The 19858-nt window shown below is 44.8% G+C and overlaps 1 protein-coding gene across 1 annotated transcript in view; it reads left to right on the top strand.

The window, feature by feature from the left end:
* The first annotated feature begins 11586 nt into the window (after nt 1–11586).
* Nucleotides 11587–19858, top strand: part of DDX56 (DEAD-box helicase 56) — a 28787-nt gene continuing 20515 nt past the window's right edge. The window contains exons 1-5 of the mRNA XM_030201754.1: nt 11587–11680; nt 13693–13854; nt 14234–14388; nt 15391–15561; nt 18475–18565. Of these exons, the coding sequence (XP_030057614.1) occupies nt 11621–11680; nt 13693–13854; nt 14234–14388; nt 15391–15561; nt 18475–18565 (639 nt within the window). The 5' untranslated portion in view covers nt 11587–11620. The remainder of the gene's footprint in view (nt 11681–13692; nt 13855–14233; nt 14389–15390; nt 15562–18474; nt 18566–19858) is intronic.

Raw genomic sequence — 19858 nt, forward strand, 5'->3', positions numbered from 1 at the left:
GATGAAATGGCCCTGGCGATTACTTAAAGAAAGTTTTGAAAGGCGCCAGGTCTTGATGGTTTCCATACAGAATTTTACAAAGTTTTGAAAGATGATATTCTCATTCCATTGACTGCTGCCTTTAATGAGAGAGTGCAGCAAAGGGAGCTTCCTGATAGTTTAAAGATGGCTCAAATTCTAGCTTTTCCTAAACCAAACAGGGATCTTACCAAAGTAGAATCGTATAGGCCCATTTCATTAATCAGCTATGAGGCAAATTTATTAGCTAAAATTCTCCGAGGACAAGCAGGCTGCTTGTTCTCACTGATGGATGACGTCCAGCGGCAGCCCAGGACCGGAAAATCTTCCGTAGCAACAAACGTTTGCTAGTCTCGCGCTTCCGTGCGCACTGCGCATGCGCAGCCGTCTTCCCGCCCGATCGCGAGCGGCTCATCAGTCTTTTTCCGCGGTTCGGGAACGCTGCTTTGCCGCTTCTCTACCCAGGATCGACCTCTTGCGCTGTTTTATTGTTTCTTCACCCGCTTTCGGCGAATTTTTTCTCTGTGAGTCTTTGACTCCTCTTTTTTCTTTCTTAGTTTAAAAAAAACAAAAAGAAAATTCCTTTACTTTTCTTACAGTGGGGGAAATAAGTATTTGATCCCTTGCTGATTTTGTAAGTTTGCCCACTGACAAAGACATGAGCAGCCCATAATTGAAGGGTAGGTTATTGGTAACAGTGAGAGATAGCACATCACAAATTAAATCCGGAAAATCACATTGTGGAAAGTATATGAATTTATTTGCATTCTGCAGAGGGAAATAAGTATTTAATCCCTCTGGCAAACAAGACCTAATACTTGGTGGCAAAACCCTTGTTGGCAAGCACAGCGGTCAGACGTCTTCTGTAGTTGATGATGAGGTTTGCACACATGTCAGGAGGAATTTTGGTCCACTCCTCTTTGCAGATCATCTCTAAATCATTAAGAGTTCTGGGCTGTCGCTTGGCAACTCGCAGCTTCAGCTCCCTCCATAAGTTTTCAATGGGATTAAGGTCTGGTGACTGGCTAGGCCACTCCATGACCCTAATGTGCTTCTTCCTGAGCCACTCCTTTGTTGCCTTGGCTGTATGTTTTGGGTCATTGTCGTGCTGGAAGACCCAGCCACGACCCATTTTTAAGGCCCTGGCGGAGGGAAGGAGGTTGTCACTCAGAATTGTACGGTACATGGCCCCATCCATTCTCCCATTGATGCGGTGAAGTAGTCCTGTGCCCTTAGCAGAGAAACACCCCCAAAACATAACATTTCCACCTCCATGCTTGACAGTGGGGACGGTGTTTCTTTGGGTCATAGGCAGCATTTCTCTTCCTCCAAACACGGCGAGTTGAGTTCATGCCAAAGAGCTCAATTTTTGTCTCATCTGACCACAGCACCTTCTCCCAATCACTCTCGGCATCATCCAGGTGTTCACTGGCAAACTTCAGACGGGCCGTCACATGTGCCTTCCGGAGCAGGGGGACCTTGCGGGCACTGCAGGATTGCAATCCGTTATGTCGTAATGTGTTACCAATGGTTTTCGTAGTGACAGTGGTCCCAGCTGCCTTGAGATCATTGACAGGTTCCCCCTTGTAGTTGTAGGCTGATTTCTAACCTTCCTCATGATCAAGGATACCCCACGAGGTGAGATTTTGCGTGGAGCCCAGATCTTTGTCAATTGACAGTCATTTTGTACTTCTTCCATTTTCTTACTATGGCACCAACAGTTGTCTCCTTCTCGCCCAGCGTCTTACTGATGGTTTTGTAGCCCATTCCAGCCTTGTGCAGGTGTATGATCTTGTCCCTGACATCCTTAGACAGCTCCTTGCTCTTGGCCATTTTGTAGAGGTTAGAGTCTGACTGATTCACTGAGTCTGTGGACAGGTGTCTTTCATACAGGTGACCATTGCCGACAGCTGTCTGTCATGCAGGTAACGAGTTGATTTGGAGCATCTACCTGGTCTGTAGGGGCCAGATCTCTTACTGGTTGGTGGGGGATCAAATACTTATTTCCCGCTGCAGAATGCAAATAAATTCATATACTTTCCACAATGTGATTTTCCGGATTTAATTTGTGATGTGCTATCTCTCACTGTTACCAATAACCTACCCTTCAATTATGGGCTGCTCATGTCTTTGTCAGTGGGCAAACTTACAAAATCAGCAAGGGATCAAATACTTATTTCCCCCACTGTAGTCTTATTCCCCTTAAGTTTCCTTTTAGTTTTTTCGCTCGGCCATTTTGGGCCGCCCGGGCGGTTCCTTTTTTTTTCTATTGGTGTCTTTTTTTTTTTTTTTTTCAGGCACCATCACGTTCGACCTTGCCGGCGCAATTTTTCCACCCATGTCCTTGAAGCCTACCAGCGGCTTTAAAAGGTTACACGGTGCCGCCGGACCATCTCCCTTACTGACAGGCACACTTCGTGTCTCCGGTGCTTAGGTGAGAGTCATCGATCTGACGCCTGTCTTCAGTGTCTCCAATTGAAGAAGCGGACTCAGGCGGTGCGTTTGGCTCAGTAGAACGTCTTGTTCGGAGCCCGGTCCGGTTCTTCGACGTCAACGGAGCCAGTGGTACCAAGGTTATCGCCGGTATCGATGTCGGCACCGGAGGGTGCATCGTTCTCCGGAGCGCAGGTAATGGCTGTTCAGAGACCCCATGCTGGTAGCAGTGAGCCATCGAGTGGGTCTCTGCCTGCCTCGAGGACTCCTGCTGTGCAGGCCCACCGGGACCATCCTTCTTCGGACCCGGCCCCGAGGAGTAGTTTGGATTCGACATCCTCCTCGTTGGCACCGGGCGGTACCGAGCTTCGAGCGAAGGCTAAGAAGCATCGGCATCGGTCACTGTCCCGACACGGTGCCGAGAGCTCCGGGGCGCCGAAAGACTCGGCACCCGGGAAGCACCGATGCCGGAGGGACCGCTCACCCTCGATTCAGGAGGTGTCGGTGCGCTCATCTCCGGACAGCCCGGTACTGCCTCTGCGCTCCAGACAGGTTCTCACATCTGTACCGGTGCCCTTGCCTTTCTCTACAGCCACTGTTAACGAAAGCCTCCGAGCCATTCTCCCAGAGATTCTGTGAGACCTGTTACGCTCATCTCTGGTACCGTCGGTGCTTGCACCGCCGGTGCCGTCGAGAGAGGCGGCAGTTGGCTCATCGCCCGTGGTGTGGTCTCCGACTCCGGTACCGCTTGCGGTGCCGGGGACGAGTGCCACCCAGGCAGATTCTCCGCCGTCATCGATGAAGGGAGCTTCATCGCCTCCGGCGCGGAAGTCTTCCTCTTGACGACATCGCGATGGACATCGATCCTCGGAGTCGAGACGGGCAAGGCTTTGGACAGAAGTTCATGAACTTATGTCCGATTCCGCAGAGGAGGGCTCGTGGGAAGCAGAGGCGGATGACAGGTACTTCTCCCTCGCCCCAGAGGAAACTTTCTCCCCCGGAGAGTCTTTCCTTCTCATCTTTTGTCCGGGAAATGTCTATGGCCATTCCCTTCCCGGTGGAGACTGTGGATGAGCCCAGGGCTGAGATGTTTGAGGTCCTGGACTATTCATCCCCCTCCTAAGGAATCGTCCACTGTTCCTCTGCATAACATCCTCAAACAGATGTTGTTGGAGAACTGGACGCATCCATTAACTAATCCCTACATTCCCAAAAAGATTGAGTCCCAGTACCGAATCCACAGGGATCCGGAGTTGATGAAGACTCAGTTGCCTCATGACTCTGGAGTGGTGGATTTGGCCCTTAAGAAGGCCAAGAGTTCTAGGGATTACGCTTCGGCGCCCCCGGGGCGTGAATCTAGAACTATGGATTCTTTTGGGAGGAAGGCCTACCATTCTGCTATGCTCGTGTCCAAAATTCAGTCTTACCAGCTCTACACGACCATTCACTTGCGGAATAATGTGAGGCAGTTGGCGGACTTGGTTGACAAGCTCCCGTTGGAGCAGGCCAAGCCGTTTCAGGAGGTGGTCAGGCAGCTGAAGGCGTGTCGTAAATTCCTGTCCAGGGGTACTTACGATACTTTTGATGTTGCATCCAGGGCTGCCGCTCAAGGTATAGTGATGCGCAGACTCTCATGGCTGCGTGCCACTGACTTAGACGGTAGAGTCCAAAAACGTGTCACGGATGCTCCTTGCCGGGGGATAACATTTTTGGTGAGAAAGTTGAAAAGGTGGTAGATCAGCTCCACCAGCGGGATACCGCTTACGACAAACTCTCCCACCGGGCGCCTTCAGCATCTACCTCAACTGGTAGACGTTTTTTCGGGGGTAGGAGGACTGCTCCCTATGCTTATAATAAGCGCAGGTACAATCCACCTTCCCGACAGCCTGCCCAGGCTAAGTCCCAGCGCGCTCGTTCACGTCAACAGCGTGCGCCTCCTCAGGCCCCTGCGGCTCCCCAGCAAAAGCAAGGGACGGGCTTTTGACTGGCTCCAGCAGAGTATAGCGGAGATAAAAGTATCTGTGCCGGAAGATCTGCCGCTCGGAGGGAGGTTAAAGTTTTTTCACCAAAGGTGCCCTCTTGTAACCTCTGATCGATGGGTTCTTCAAATAGTCCGGCTGGGATACTCCCTCAATTTGATATCAAAACCTCCAAATTGCCCACTGGGAGCTCAATCTTTCAGCTTCCAGCACAAGCAAGTACTTGCAGAGGAACTCTCCGCCCTTCTCAGCGCCAATGCGGTCGAGCCCGTGCCACCGGGGCAAGAAGGGCTGGGATTCTATTCCAGGTACTTCCTTGAGGAAAAGAAAACGGGGATGCGTCCCATCCTAGAGCTAAGGGCCCTGAACAAATATCTGGTCCGAGAAAAGTTTAGGATGCTTTCCCTGGGCACCCTTCTTCCCATGATTCAGGAAAATGATTGGCTATGCTCTCTGGACTTAAAGGACGCCTACACTTGCATCCCGATATTGCCAGCTCACAGGCAGTATCTGCGATTCCGTCTGGGAACACGGCACTTTCAGTATTGTGTGCTACCCTTTGGTCTCGCCTCTGCACCCAGAGTGTTCACGAAATTCCTGGCTGTAGTAGCGGCGTCTCTTCACAGACTGGGAGTGCATGTGTTCCCTTATCTTGACGATTGGTTGGTGAAGAACACCTCCGAGGCAGGAGCTTTACAGTCAATGCAGACGACTATTCGACTCCTGGAGCTACTGGGGTTTATGATAAATTATCCAAAGTCCCACCTTCTTCCAGTTCAAAGATTGGAATTCATAGGAGCTCTGCTGGACTCTCAGATGGCTCGTGCCTACCTTCCCGAGCCAAGAGCCAATAATCTTTTGGCTCCCTTCTCTTGGGTGCAGGCCTCTCAGCAGATCACAGCTCGGCAGATGTTGAGATTGCTCGGCCACATGGCCTCTACAGTTCATGTGACTCCCATGGCTCGTCCGCATGAGATCAGCTCAATGGACCCTAGCTTCCCAGTGGTTTCAGGCCACGGGGGATCTAGAAGATGTTATCCTAGTGTCCACAGATTTTCTCAGATCCCTGCATTGGTGGACAATTCGATCCAAATTGACCCTGGGACGTCCATTCCAAATTTCTCAGCCACAAAAAGTGCTGACGACGGATGCATCTCTCCTGGGTTGGGGAGCTCATGTCGATGGGCTTCATACTCAAGGGAGTTGGTCCCCCCCAGGAAACCGGTTTGCAGATCAACCTCCTGGAGTTACGTGCAGGCTGGAATGCTCTAAAGGCTTTCAAGAATCGGTTGTCCAATCAAGTTATTCAAATTCAGACAGACAATCAGGTTGCCATGTATTATATCAACAAGCAGGGGGGCACCGGATCTTGCCCTATGTGTCAGGAGGCTGTCAGGATGTGGCTTTGGGCTCACCGGAACGGCATGTTTCTTCAAGCCACCTATCTGGCAGGCGTAAACAACAGTCTGGCCGACAGATTGAGCAGGATCATGCAACCTCACGAGTGGTCTCTCAACTCGAGCTTTGTACGCAAGATCTTTCAAGTGTGGGGCACCCCCTTGATCAATCTTTTTGCCACTCAGATCAATCACAAGGTCCCTCAGTTCTGTTCCAGACTTCAAGCCCACGGCAGACTAGCGTTGGATGCCTTTCTCCTACATTGGGGGGAGGGCCTCCTGTACGCGTATCCTCCCATACCTTTGGTGGGGAAGACTTTGCTGAAACTCAAGCCAGACCGCGGAACCATGATTCTGATTGCTCCCTTCTGGCCGCGTCAGATCTGGTTCCCTCTTCTTCTGGAGTTGTCCTCTGAAGAACCGTGGAGATTGGAGTGTTTTCCAACCCTCATCACTCAGAATGAGGGGGTGCTTCTGCATCCCAACCTCCAGTCCCTGGCTCTCACGGCTTGGATGTTGAGAGTGTAGAATTTGCCTCCTTGGGTCTCTCGGAGGGTGTCTCCAGAGTCTTGTTGCTTCCAGGAAAGATTCCACTAAGAAGAGTTACTTCTTTCTATGGAGGAGGTTTACTGTCTGGTGTGACAGCAAGGCCTTAGATCCTTGCTCTTGTCCTACACAGACCCTGCTTGAATACCTGCTACATATATCAGAGTCTGGTCTCAAGACCAACTCTGTAAGGGTTCATCTTAGTGCTATCAGTGCTTATCATTACCATGTAGAGGGTAAGCCAATTTGTGGACAGCCTTTAGTTGTTCGTTTCATGAGAGGTTTGCTTTTGTCAAAGCCCCCCATCAAACCTCCTACTGTGTCATGGGATCTCAATGTCGTTCTCACCCAGCTGATGAAACCTCCTTTTGAGCCACTGGATTCCTGTCATCTGAAGTACTTGACCTGGAAGGTCATTTTCTTGGTGGCTGTAACTTCAGCACGCAGAGTCAGTGAGCTTCAAGCCCTAGTAGCTCATGCTCCTTATACCAAATTTCACAATAACAGAGTAGTCCTCCACACTCATCCTAAGATTTTGCCAAAGGTGGTGTCGGAGTTCCATCTGAACCAGTCAATTGTCTTGCCAACATTCTTTCCCAAGGCTCATACCCGCCCTGCTGAGCGTCAACTGTACACATTGGACTGCAAAAGAGCATTGGCCTTCTATTTGGAGCGGACGAGCCCCCACAGACAGTCCGCCCAATTGTTTGTTTCTTTTGATCCCAACAAGAGGGGTGTGGCTGTTGGGAAATGCACTATATCTAATTGGTTAACAGATTGCATTTCCTTCACTTATGCCCAGGCTGGGTTGACTCTTGAGGGTCATGTCACGGCTCACAATATTAGAGCCATGGCTGTGTCAGTGGCCCACTTGAAGTCACCTACTATTGAAGAGATCTGCAAGGCTGCGACGTGGTCTTCTGTTCACACATTCACATCTCATTACTGCCTTCAGCAGGACACCCGACGCGACAGTCGGTTTGGGCAGTCAGTGTTACAGAACCTGTTTGGAGTTTAGAATCCAACTCCTCCCCCCTAGGCCCATTTTTATTCTGTTCCAGGCTGCACTGTTAGTTGTTTCATGTTAGGTCAATCTCAGTTATGTCCTCGCCGTTGCGAGGCCTAATGACCATGTTTGTTGTTTTGAGTGAGTCTGGGGGCTAGGGAAACCCCATCAGTGAGAACAAGCAGCCTGCTTGTCCTCGGAGAAAGCGAAAGCTACATACCTGTAGAAGGTATTCTCCAAGGACAGCAGGCTGATTGTTCTCACAATCCCGCCCACCTCCCCTTCGGAGTTGTATCTTCCCTTACCTTAGCTATGTACTGGACTGACGAGCACGCTCGCGATCGGGCGGGAAGACGGCCGCGCATGCGCGGTGCGCACGGAAGCGCGAGACTAGCAAACTTTTGTTGCTAGGGAAGATTTTCCGGTCCTGGGCTGCTGCTGGACGTCACCCATCAGTGAGAACAATCAGCCTGCTGTCCTCGGAGAATACCTTCTACTGGTATATAGCTTTCGCTTTATGGCAAATCGATTAGGTCAAGTGCTGCCCAGCTTATTAGCAGAGCCCCAGGTGGGGTGATATTCCATGCAGAATGTGCGCTGCATTTTGGCCTCAGTGGAGGAAGTGTCTCGTTGCCGCAATCCATCTCTGCTGATCAGGTTTGATACTGAAAAGACTTGTGATAAAGTCCATTGGGATTTCCTATATCTACCTTAGATGCTTACGGCCTACCTGGAATGTTTAAAGACGTGGTTAGTACTCTTTATGCCAGTCCGTAAGCTGTGCTGAATGTCAGTGGCATGCAGTCGGAGCCCTTCTCGATTTTTCGGGGAATGCTTCAGGGGTGCCCACTGTCTCCTCTTCTGTTTGTTTTGACACTTGATCCCCTGATGAGAGGTAGTGCCCAATTCTGTCATTAAAGGGGTCTGGATTCAGTCCTCGAAGTTTAAGATAGCTGCATTCGCTGATGATTTCTGAGTTCATCTTCTAGACCTTCAGCCTTCCTTATTGGCTTTGTTAGAGAAATTTTTCAGAATTCCAACTTAATTTTTTTAAATCTGAGGCTTTGCCAAGAGATGACTTGGTGAAATATAGGTGGCAGGGAAACTTCCCTTTGCGCTGGACAGAGGGTCATTTTAAGTATTTAGGCATATACCTAATGGAGGACATATCTAAAATCTATCATCTTAATGTCCATAAATTGCTGGAGTTTACTAAGACAGAACTTACTTAGTGGCATCCCTTGCCACTCTCCCTTCTCCCAAAATGACTTTATGTTTTGCAAATATTACCCTTATATCTCTGTAGAAAGGACCTATCCTTGTTATCTAGATTACTATCCTGTTTTTTTCTGGCACGGGAAAAAAAACCTAAACTGAAATTTCAGTTTCTTTAAGGCAGGTGGTTTTGGGGGTTGATTAGGTGCTGGTCTTTTACGCCATTTATGAGATTGGATTTTTGATGTTGAAGATTTTACTCCTCTGTGGTATGAGTGGGAATTCTTAGTCCCTTGGTGTCCTCTTTTTTTACTCCAGGTACTGAGGAAATCACTTTCCCTACATCTAACAGATTTTGGGGCCACTTCAGTTAGACTGGAGGGATGTGACGAGGACCTAACTTTTTGTCCAAGGTAACATAGTTTCCACTGGGCAATGATTTGAGGGGGGGTGTTCATAGATGGGAGAAGGGAGGGATAACACATCTGGAGCATGTGCTGTTGGAAGAAGGTTCCTTCATGCCTTTTGCTGAGTTACTCAAGACCTCCTTTAAGTCCATAGACTTTTTTACCTATTAAAAATTGTTCCATTATTTTAACTCTCTTCTGAAACCTGGACTTGCCACGCACTACAATAAGACTTTGCGTAGTTGGCTGGCTTCCTCAACGGATGATCGGCTTTCGGTCTCTGAATTATATAATCATTTGTTGCAAAAGAGTGGACAGGCACATTTTTCCATTGTGCAACAGTAGAGGGTTTGGGGCAAGGAGTTCCTCTTGATGTTACCAGTATCATAGCACGAATTTCTGCTGTTGTTTATTCTGCTACACTGCGTGAATGCCAATTTGGGTGCTTCTTAAGGGCTACGTGTCACCCAGACAAGCAAGTCACATGGGTCTTTACGGTACCCCTACCTGTGCTAAATGTCAGAGTCCACAAGCCACTTTTTTTCATGCTCTGTGGAGTTCCTCTGTTGGGACCTTTTGGAAGCAAATATCTAGCTTCCTCTTATGTATTGTAGGGTGAACCTTACCTTGTACTCTTATGGGAATCCTTGGGATCAGAGTGGGGAATTTGGTCTACAAAATGTAGGCAAACGCTTGTTGGTCCATAAGGCATGTATTATGGAGAAAAAATGTATTCTGAAAGCATGGGGTGGGATCTGAGCCACCTTTGGTTTGGTCTTGGAGGGTTGTTCATTTGCATATGTGATGCTGCTGGAACTCCAAAGTGCTAATTTCTCTTTTAAGAGAAGGAAATAATTTTTGTCTGTCCAGTTGGACTATATTAACATATTGCTTCCTAAGATACAAAGTTTCGTGCTAAACCAGTTACATCTTTAACGGATATCAGACTTTCCCTTGAGTTTAAGTTGGTCGTCGGGAGAAATAAGAACCCATTTTCCTGTTGATAATTTGTAGTATCTCAGGGGAGCTGGTTTATTTCCTTTAATTGTAATAACAATTTAATTGTATTAAATGATTATTGAAGCTGAACCTGCTGCTTGATGCCATTCTATATATGGGGAGGTGGGAGATAGCAGACGGGCTTTATACTTTTGTCTATTTATTTGCATAGTTCTGTTATACTGTTATGAAGATACCGACATTAATTTTGTTGTGATTGCTATTCTTTCATTTGTAAAGCTATTAAAACTATTTTATCTTTAAAATGGAGAGTAGGAGTGGGTTTTGGTTTGTGGTTGGAGGGGATAAAATGTTAAAAGTTTGATGACGGACTTTAGCATTCTGTCTTTATTATGTAAGCTTGCACACTTGAATCTTTGTATATCCATGCTGTTGGCTGTGTTTACTTTGACTTGTTATCAACAAAAACTGTTGAACAAAAAATAAAGTATATTAAAAAGGAGCTGACAAGTAAAAGCAATAGTGTAAACAAAAGCCGCTGCCTTAGGAACACTTTGGAAGAGAGCACTCCTGTTTTTGATACTTTAGTAGTTTGGTTATTGCTTTCAGATGTTGCAAAGTGCTGAGAAGTTATATACTTGCTTATCAGGGACTCTTGAGGCAGGCCTTTGGGGCTGAAACACATTTGTGTTGAGTCCATTTTTAACTTTGAATATAACTTCTGCTGTGAACTCCTTATTATACGCACACATAGGTAACAGAAAGTCCTTGCTGCCTGCCAGTCTTATATTCAAATCCCAACCTGGATGACTGGGTGGGAAATGTTTCCCCCTCAGGTTTGAGGAGGATCACTGCGACAAACCAGACACGAAAAAACAGGTTTAAGTTTCTCTTTATTTGAACGGATAACAAAACAGTAATGGTGTGAATGCCCAAAGGAGGAAAATATATACTGAAAAAACTAATGCTCTCTATTCCAAAAGTTTTTAGGGGACATGACTCGGGAGGTCTCTTAGTCCATCAGCCAGCAATCTCTTAGCTGTTACATAAGTTCTTACAAAATAAAATAATTGAAATCTCTATACCACGTTTCTTTTGTGTCATAACACAAATGTGCTACCGCTCACTTTATATAAATAAACCAATAAGGTCTTCAAATCTTTTCCCAGGTAGCCAGTTTATTTAAACAAAACCAGCTCTAGCACAGTCACGTTTCTGAAGTCCTCCAGGTGGCAAATCCAGCGCAAACTGCGGTCCCTGAAGCCCGTCTCCGCTACGAGTTTCGGTGTAGACTTCTTCCAGGCTGATTTATATCTGCATCAGGTTTTAGAAAGCTAACCTTAATGCCTTGGAATGATCCAGGTAAAGGCTGAACATATCCATTAAATCAAAGAAGAAGAAGAAGGAAAAAAAAAAAAACCCCTGTACTGCAGACTGTAAGGGTCGAGTTTAAATGGTTTTGTAGTCCTATTGTGCGGCCTTGTAGCTCTATAGAAGTGAAGTAGTAGTGGTTCTCTCTAATACTAGGCGCTCCTCCAACCGCAGGGGGGCAGCAGCGATACCCGCGAGCGCTCCCTCTACAACTCTGTTGTTGTCATTAAACCTTCTTGCCGGCGATCCGCGACTGCAGTGCTAAGCGTGACATGCGTGTTCTGGAAAATGGCTGTCTCCACGAGGCTGGGGTTCCATGAGCTAGGGCTGGATGACCGGCTGCTAAAGGTATTGGGAGTGGGCAGCGGAGTCACAACACGTGTGTTTTTGTATACATAGGGGTGCGCTATACGTTTGGACAGTCTATATGGCTCTCTCTTTTCTGTAGAAGCCAAACAAGCTGGAAAGAACTTTCACAAAAGTCAAGAGAAGAAAACACAGGTGGAAAAAGTAGTTCCAAGTACAATAAGCCCAAAGTCTTCAAATCAAAGTTTATTACGGTGTTTATTGGAGAATAAACTTTGATTTGAAGACGTTGGACTTCCGGTTGTACTTGGAACTACTTCTTCCACCCTTGTTTTCTTTCTTTTCTGTCTCACGCTCAAGGCGTTCCGTGCGTTTGTGCTCACAAGCTCAGTCTCTTATTCTCTGCCTTGCAATAGATTGTGAAAAATATAAGGGCAAGGCTCATCTTTTTACGAGACCGTTTATTTTTTATCCCTTTTCTCACCCATTGATAGTCCTCTGCCACCACAGACTGCGGCTCTCTGGAATTTGCCTAACGTGAATCTTAAGTCTGACTACGACCTGTTGCTAATATAAGTAATGGATGAGATTCCTTCTCTTTCCATCTCAGCCCCCTGCACAACCTGCGAGCACTGACTTCACAGCAGGGTCTAGCTGCCAGCCACTAGAAACAGAGGCTCGATTCAGAAACGAAACTTAGATCTCTTGCATGGCTGTATGCTACGGACCTATTTTGCTACAGTTTAATGGTTAGAGCAGCGGAAGCCAGGTTCAAATCCCACAGCCATTCCTTATGGTCTGGGTAATTGTCCATTCCCTCAAGTGTCAAATTAGATTGTAAACCCTGTGGGGATACAAAATATCAATTGTGTCTGAATGTAACTAGTTGAGTTCCTACTGAAAAAAAAAAAAAGAAATGAGCTAAATCCAAAAATCTCTTCCCATCTCCCTTGATAGGACAACCATTGGGGCCACAGATCATAGTTGTCTCTAGAAATTAGTACATAGGGAGTTTCTCCACTAGCTGTTATAGTTATTTAGGTAGAAGTAAAAGATGGATAAGCTAGTTCTCCCTCCCCCTAAATTGTGAATTCTTCTGTAAATGCCCCTAGCCCCATATGGCTTCAGGAGTATAAGGTGGTTTAGGGAATCCTTCAACATACTCTTCCTGAATCATTAGCTAATCCTTGAGTTCTAATCTTTGACTTTACTCTCTGTAGGAACAGCAGCCTTTATGACCTTCTAGGCATTGATGGCCTTTATACAGCTAATAAAAATAAATAGGAAACATCAGTCATAGTTCCAGTTAAAAATATAGTTTTGAATGTGCATTTCTCAGGAGATGCTTGCAACAGAAAGAATAACATTTGATCAATCTGATTGACTGAGCCTGCTTTTGACATAACGTCTTATATTCTGTGATAAGCCTTTCAGTTTAGTGTGCACTTTCCCTGTTCTTCCATGTGAGGAAGGTACATATAAGGTGCTTTTGGCTCTAAGGGGAACAGTTGAGTAACTGGACACCCTCTGTTAGGTGCACCAATGTAGCACTGGGAGTGCTTATTCTATAATGGCATCTGGGCGCCTAGATTCTGTTATAGAATACTAGTGCAAGTCGGCATCCGCATGCCCAAATTTAGGCATGCCCACTTACACCAGGTCTGTTGCAAGCAAAAATTCGTGTAACTTGGAATGTTGTGTAAATTGCCTGTGGCCTACCCATGCTCCTGTCTTGTGAACACCTCACTTTAACATTCTAAGCAATTTGCTCACATACATTATAGAATAGTGCTGAGCACAGGGCTGACATTTACTCTCATAAATGTACACTTATCTACATGGATGGCAGTATTCTATAAAGGTAGCTGCGCAAATGGCACCTAAAGTTAGGTTATAAATTTAATAAGATAAAACAAAAGAACAATGTGGTTTATTTCCAGCATTGCTTCAATTAATTTTGTACTCCCTGTTCACTGCATTGAATGGCCCTTGCACCAGGAAAGTGGTCTGTAAAAGGTATTATTTAAATAAAATGTTTGCTGTCCCTCTCACAGGCAATTGCTGAGCTGGGTTGGGCTCGGCCCACATTGATCCAGGAGAAAGCCATCCCACTGGCCCTAGAAGGAAAGGACCTATTAGCCCGAGCTAGGACTGGTTCTGGAAAGACCGCTGCCTACATTATTCCCATCATTCAGCATCTCCTCCAAGTGAAAACGGTTTGTTTCCATCATGTTAGCCTCTCCTGCCTCACTATATTAAATTTACCAGTTCTCATTTCTAATAGTTTAGTCTTTGAAAGGAGTTTCTTAGCTTGTCAGGTAATGGTGTTCTAGGCAATAATGATATGCATTATTCTTGAATATTATTGCAGGAACTTTCTTAGACTGTCTATATCCAACTGTCTCTCTCTTTCTCTATGTCACTTCTTGGTTCTCTTTCCCTTTTCTTCTTTTTTTCTGTTCTATTGCTTGCACCATCACTTGAATTTGCCTTTTCACTCCTGCCTTTGCCTTTCCTCCTTTTTCTTATTTGCTAATTACTGTTGTTCACATGCCACATTTTTATTCACTTACCATGCTTTTCTTGATCTTCCAGTCTGTTTCAGAGCAGGCAGTGCGGGTGGTTATCCTGGTGCCCACAAAGGAACTGGGGCAGCAAGTTGGGCAGATGATTCGCCAGTTGACAGCATACTGTGCCCGAGATGTGCGTGTTGCTGATGTCTCTGGCCTAGCTGATGTTTCTGCTCAGAGGTGAGTGTGAGCAGCTGTTAAGAAAAAGCAAAGCTTTTCTTCCAACTTTTAAGAACATCTTATGCATATCACACCACTGTTGATTGACAAAGAAAATGATGTACTGGTATTTCTGGTAGAGTGAAATAGGTTTTTTTTCTTTCACTGAGCCTGTGGCGTGTGTGTGGGGAGGGGGGGGGGTGGTTTCACACTTAATAATTAAGATTCTACTGAGTGGGGTAATAGCAGTGCCCTCAGCCAATGTGAGAATTATTGTGTTGATTTAGCGACCATTGAGTGAGTGATACTAGTGTCCTGGGACTTTGTGTTCATGTAACATATTTTAGAATTTTTGACCACCAGGCATATGACCAGGGATGAAAACTTGCTCAGGATTTCTTGAGACCTCACTCACTGGCTGTCTTCACTGCACTGCTAGATAAAAGTATCCTTTGTTAGCACTTACTGCAAGGTTTGGAGGACCTATTATTTGTTGAAACGAACATGTTTCAAACAATACAGTATGAGTTATAAAACATGGTAGGGGACCTGGATGCTGGTTTTAACGTTGAGCTTGTAAGAGTCACAAAAAAAGATGAGAAGGCCTATCATTTGAGCTGATGGAGGCCAGTACTTTGGCAGATTCTGGGCATGCTTGGGACTGATACCAAGGGCTGAAAGATAACAACATGGAAGGGTGGGGAGCTGGTGATGGGCTGAGTATGGGAATTGTTATGGCAGAATTACAGTTGTACTTACTGGATAGGCTAGTTTGGTCTTTTTCAGGTGTTTCATAGCATGTTTACAGGTGCTGCAGAACTCCAGAACTACTCCTTACAGCTGATACAATGTAAAATTGTATTTTGTGATAACACTGAGTAGCATAAGGTGAAGGCCTTGACAAAATGTATAAAAATTGTGCACTAGAATTTTTTTTTATTGATAGAGCACTATTCTGTATTATTCACAATCTTATTGTCTTATTAAATGCTTCATGGATCCTTTGCATTCTTTTTTCTGAAGGCCAGTATTAATGGAGAAGCCAGATATCGTGGTAGGAACTCCCTCCCGGATTCAGATCCACTTGCAGAACCAGAACCTGAGCCTGCGGAACTCGCTAGAGATCTTAGTGATTGATGAGGCTGACCTCCTTTTCTCATTTGGGTTCGAGGATGACTTAAAGAACCTTCTCTGGTAGGTGTCTGCTAACTCTGATCAGAAGTTCCCCAGCTGGGGCTCGAGTCATCTTGGGATACTTTTTTGAAGAGAAGGAAGTAGACATAGTAGGGTTTTGTATTATGTCAACCTGTGGTATGATGAGAGACTAGAAAAAGGTTTGTGCATGTTAGAGGTGAGATGATCAGGCTTCAGTGGGAGGGTAGACAGTTCCAAAAAACAGCCTTTGAGATTGCACTGAGGGGTCACATCTGAAGAAGGTGGCATTTTCCAACCAGATATCTATCCAGTGCTGTTTTTCCAGCAGTCTGCTGTACTGTTTGCCTTGCACATAGGGCCCCTTTTACAAAGGCACGCTTGTGTTTTTAGTGCACACTAAAAAATAAGCATGTGCTAAATTCTAGAGATGCCCATATATTCCTATGAGCGTTTTTAGCATTTAGCCTGGGCTAAAAACGCTAGCGTTTCTTTGTAAAAGACCTCCATAATGAGGTAATTTCAGAAAGAATGGAAGATATTCTGAAAGGGTCATCTTGATGATGAACTGAAAGATGTCAGTAGAAAACGCTGTATATAGTGTCACATGCACTACATAATTTCAGTTTGCTATTGCATTGTGATATCATCAGTCATTCTCGGAATTGCAGCTCCATTGGTTAGTACCCTTCTGCTGCACAAACATAATTGTGCAGCAATGCAAAGGTCACATGATCTTTAGAAACCAATCAAATAAATGGAGTGCATCTATTGTATTGTAATTAGGGCTTCTGATATTTAAATTCTACAACACCCCAAGGGGGAACTTGGGTTTTATGGTTATAACAGAAACCCTTGAAAATCCTCTTTCTGTCACTATTCAAGAGCATCGTCTGGCTGCTGCTGATGTTATTGGAGTGGGACCTTGGAGGGAGAGGACACTGTTTGGTAGGCTGGCCTTAGGAGGAGAAGCAAGCTGCTGCTGCTGCTGCTGCTGCACTGACTTTTACCATATAAGCCACAGGAGGGAAAGGGGATGGGACTTGATGTACCTCCTTTCTGTGGTTACAATAAAAGCGGGTTACATGTTGTATACAGGTGCTTACTTTGTACCTGGGGCATTGGAGGATTAAGTGACTTGTCCAGAGTCACAAGGAGCTGCCGTGGGAATCAAACCCAGTTCACCATGTTCAAAACCTGCCCTAACCACTAGGCTACTCCTCAGAGAAGGAGGAGAAGACAGGGGTGTTGGCATTTGCTGCACTGTCTTCTACTTTTCGGGCCCCAGAAGGAGGCTGTATGTCCTAAGACTTATTTTATGTTCTTAATGGAATAAAATTTTGGTGCAGGATTCCAAGTTCAGACATGTGATCGTCTATAAAGCTAAAAAAATAAGAGCTATAAATTAAAGCAAATTATTTGAGAAGAGAGAAAAATTTGTGACAGGATTTCTAACACTCAAGAATAAGTAAATTATAGATTTTTATGGCTTTGGTGGGAAAATACTCAAGGAGATCTTTTATTGAGATGTGCTAATGGATTTAGTGTACTCTAAATGATTAGAAGCCCATTATATTCCTATGGGCTTCTTATCATTTAGTGCACCCTAAATCTGTTAGTTCACCTTAGAAAAAGGACCCCTAAGTACTTTATTTTTCCATTTGAACTTTGTAATATTTGTAAACCTGTTGTAAATTTGCATTCCATCTACTGCACAAAAATAGCTGATCATCTATGCTAAAATAAAATATAGCATGATGTTTCATTGGAGACTTGAGGGTATGCTGAGGATGATGAGGAGAATTGAGAATACATACAATTTTTTTTCATTTTTAATAACAAAAGTCATATGAAAAATCCACCTGAAAGGTTCCTAAAATTTGATTTGGTGATATGAAGCCACTGATACACACAGATATTTAGCAAAAAGATTTGACAGTTCTTCATCATTATTGAGAGATTTGCTCTGGCTCCTGGTTCAGGACTAAGTCCAGTTTAAATTCAGTACACTGATACACAAAATCCCTTTTGGTAGTGCTGCAACGTATTTAAATCATTTACTTGTTTTGCCTACCTCCAGCAGAGAAACCCTTTCAAAGGAGTGCCAATCACTCTCCTTTCCTTCAGTAACAGGCATAGAATATAAGACACTAGTAAAAAGAAGCCCCGTTTCTGATGCAAATGAAACGGGGGGGCTAGCAAGGTTTTCTTCTGTGTGCATGTGGGAGTGTGTGTGTCCCTGCCCTCTCTCCCCTCCCCCCTCTCCCCTCCCCCCTCTGAGTCCTTCATTGTTACAGAGAGATCGATTTGATTTCCTGCTTTGCTGTTTTCCTTCACTGTTTGTGTTAGAGAGAGAGCGAGGGCGGGGCAGACACTCATGGGGAAACCGGATATCTCTCCCCCTTCACACTTTCGGCTGGAGGCTTCATAGAACGTTGGTGTTGCCTTTTATATATAGAGATTTTTGGCATCCTCTTTCATACCAGGCAGCACAATGCTGGAACTCCCTTTCCTATACCCATTTGATGGGAAAGTAATTACATGAGATTTTTTTTCAGGATAATAGAGGAATACAAGAGTTTGTATTTTATCGTATCTAATTGGCTTGAAAATTAACCCCTAATATAATTTATTTGGATTTTGCTCACACCTTTTTCAATAGTAGCTTAAGGTGAGTTACATTCAGTACACTGGGTATTTCCCTGTCCCTGAGGGGTTCACAATCTAGGTTTGTACCTGAGGCAATGGGGGGGTTAAGTGACTTGCTTAAGATCACAAGAAGCAGCAGTGAGATTTGAACCGGTCACCTCTGGATGTCAAGACCGGTGCTCTAACCCCTAGGCCACTGCTCCACTCCCCTAGAATCATAAGCCCTAATTATAATGAAATGTGACCTGTTTTGTATGGGGATGAGGCAGAAAGTACACTTAACTCTGGTTTCTTGTTCCTCTGCAGCCAGTTCCCAAAGATTTACCAGGCATTCCTGATGTCTGCAACCTTTAACGATGATGTCCAGGCGCTCAAGGAGCTGATACTTCACAACCCTGTAAGGTTCATCTTAGGTATTTATACCTGTGCAGAGCTGCGGATTGCAGCTTGTAGAGTCCTTTCCCACCTTCCGATCTGTGGGAGGAGAGAGAACTTCATCAGTGGCGCTATGTTCGGGAGAATTCCTTTGTGAGATAGCACAAGATAAGGAGGGGTGAGATGCAGGCAAGATCATGTTCTTTTGCTGCTCCTCCACTGATAAAGATTTCTAGCCTGGGCTCTAAGTAAAAAAGAAGAACCATTCAAAGTAAACCTACCGGAAGGAAGCAGCATAAGATTTGTTCAAACAGAAGGTGCATAACTTTGTATCTGCCTACTGAGCCGATTGTGGCCTGTGTAATGAGTACATATAGAAATGTGAGGATTTAGGGCCTTTTTTTTTAGTTGTATTTACTGAGAATGGTTACTTGATTTAAGTAAAAAAAAAAAAAAAAAAAGAGAGAGAGAAAAATCAATATTGCACAAGAAAACCGAATCTGTAAATCATGAATAAATTGAAGTCCTATAAGGAAATGGAGAAAAGATCTGAGACCTAGACAAAAAAAAAAAAGAGATACTCAAAACTCAATTTCTAATGAAAACTGTCCAAAATGGTGATCTTTGAAAAATACACAGCAATTAAATATGAACTCAGTGTAACTGAATTATATAAAATCTCATGTCGAAAAATTATAAACAGAATAAAGTACTTAATAATACGGAGAGTGGTGTGCAGGCGTTTTTAGCAGGTACACGGCTGGAAGAGTCGACTTACAAGTGAGCATCTCCCAACCAGAACTGCTGTTTTGCTGAGGCTGCATCAGGGTAGTTCTGCTCAGCAGCAGATGGACTCAACTTTATCAGCATAGTGCTTTATTAAATTTATAATTTTTTGACTTATGAGACACTGAGTTCATATTTAATTGCTGTGTATTTTAAAGATTATGCATTACTCATCACCATTTTGGAGAGTTTTGATTAGAAATGGAGTTTTTCAGACCCATGATGGTGACTTTTGCTGTAGAGATTGAGTACCTTTTTTTTTTTTTTTTTGTATAGCTCTCTCAGTTCTTTTCTCCATTTCCTTATGATCAGGTTATGTGATATAAGTACCATGTAACAGTTTTGATATCATGATGTAAGGACTTGTTCTTATTGTGTGTTATGAACCATTTGTGTGCTCCAGGCACTTCCCCCTAAACCCAGGGGCCTCATGGAGTTCTTTGTCCCTTCCCATTCATCTGGAAAGATTTCAGTGATTCTGCCCTCTATAGTCCTCTCTGCCATATTCTTTCTTCAGGTATCTTGCAAA

Source organism: Microcaecilia unicolor, chromosome 4 (genome assembly GCF_901765095.1).
Source record: "Microcaecilia unicolor chromosome 4, aMicUni1.1, whole genome shotgun sequence".
In the NCBI taxonomy this organism is placed as follows: domain Eukaryota; kingdom Metazoa; phylum Chordata; class Amphibia; order Gymnophiona; family Siphonopidae; genus Microcaecilia; species Microcaecilia unicolor.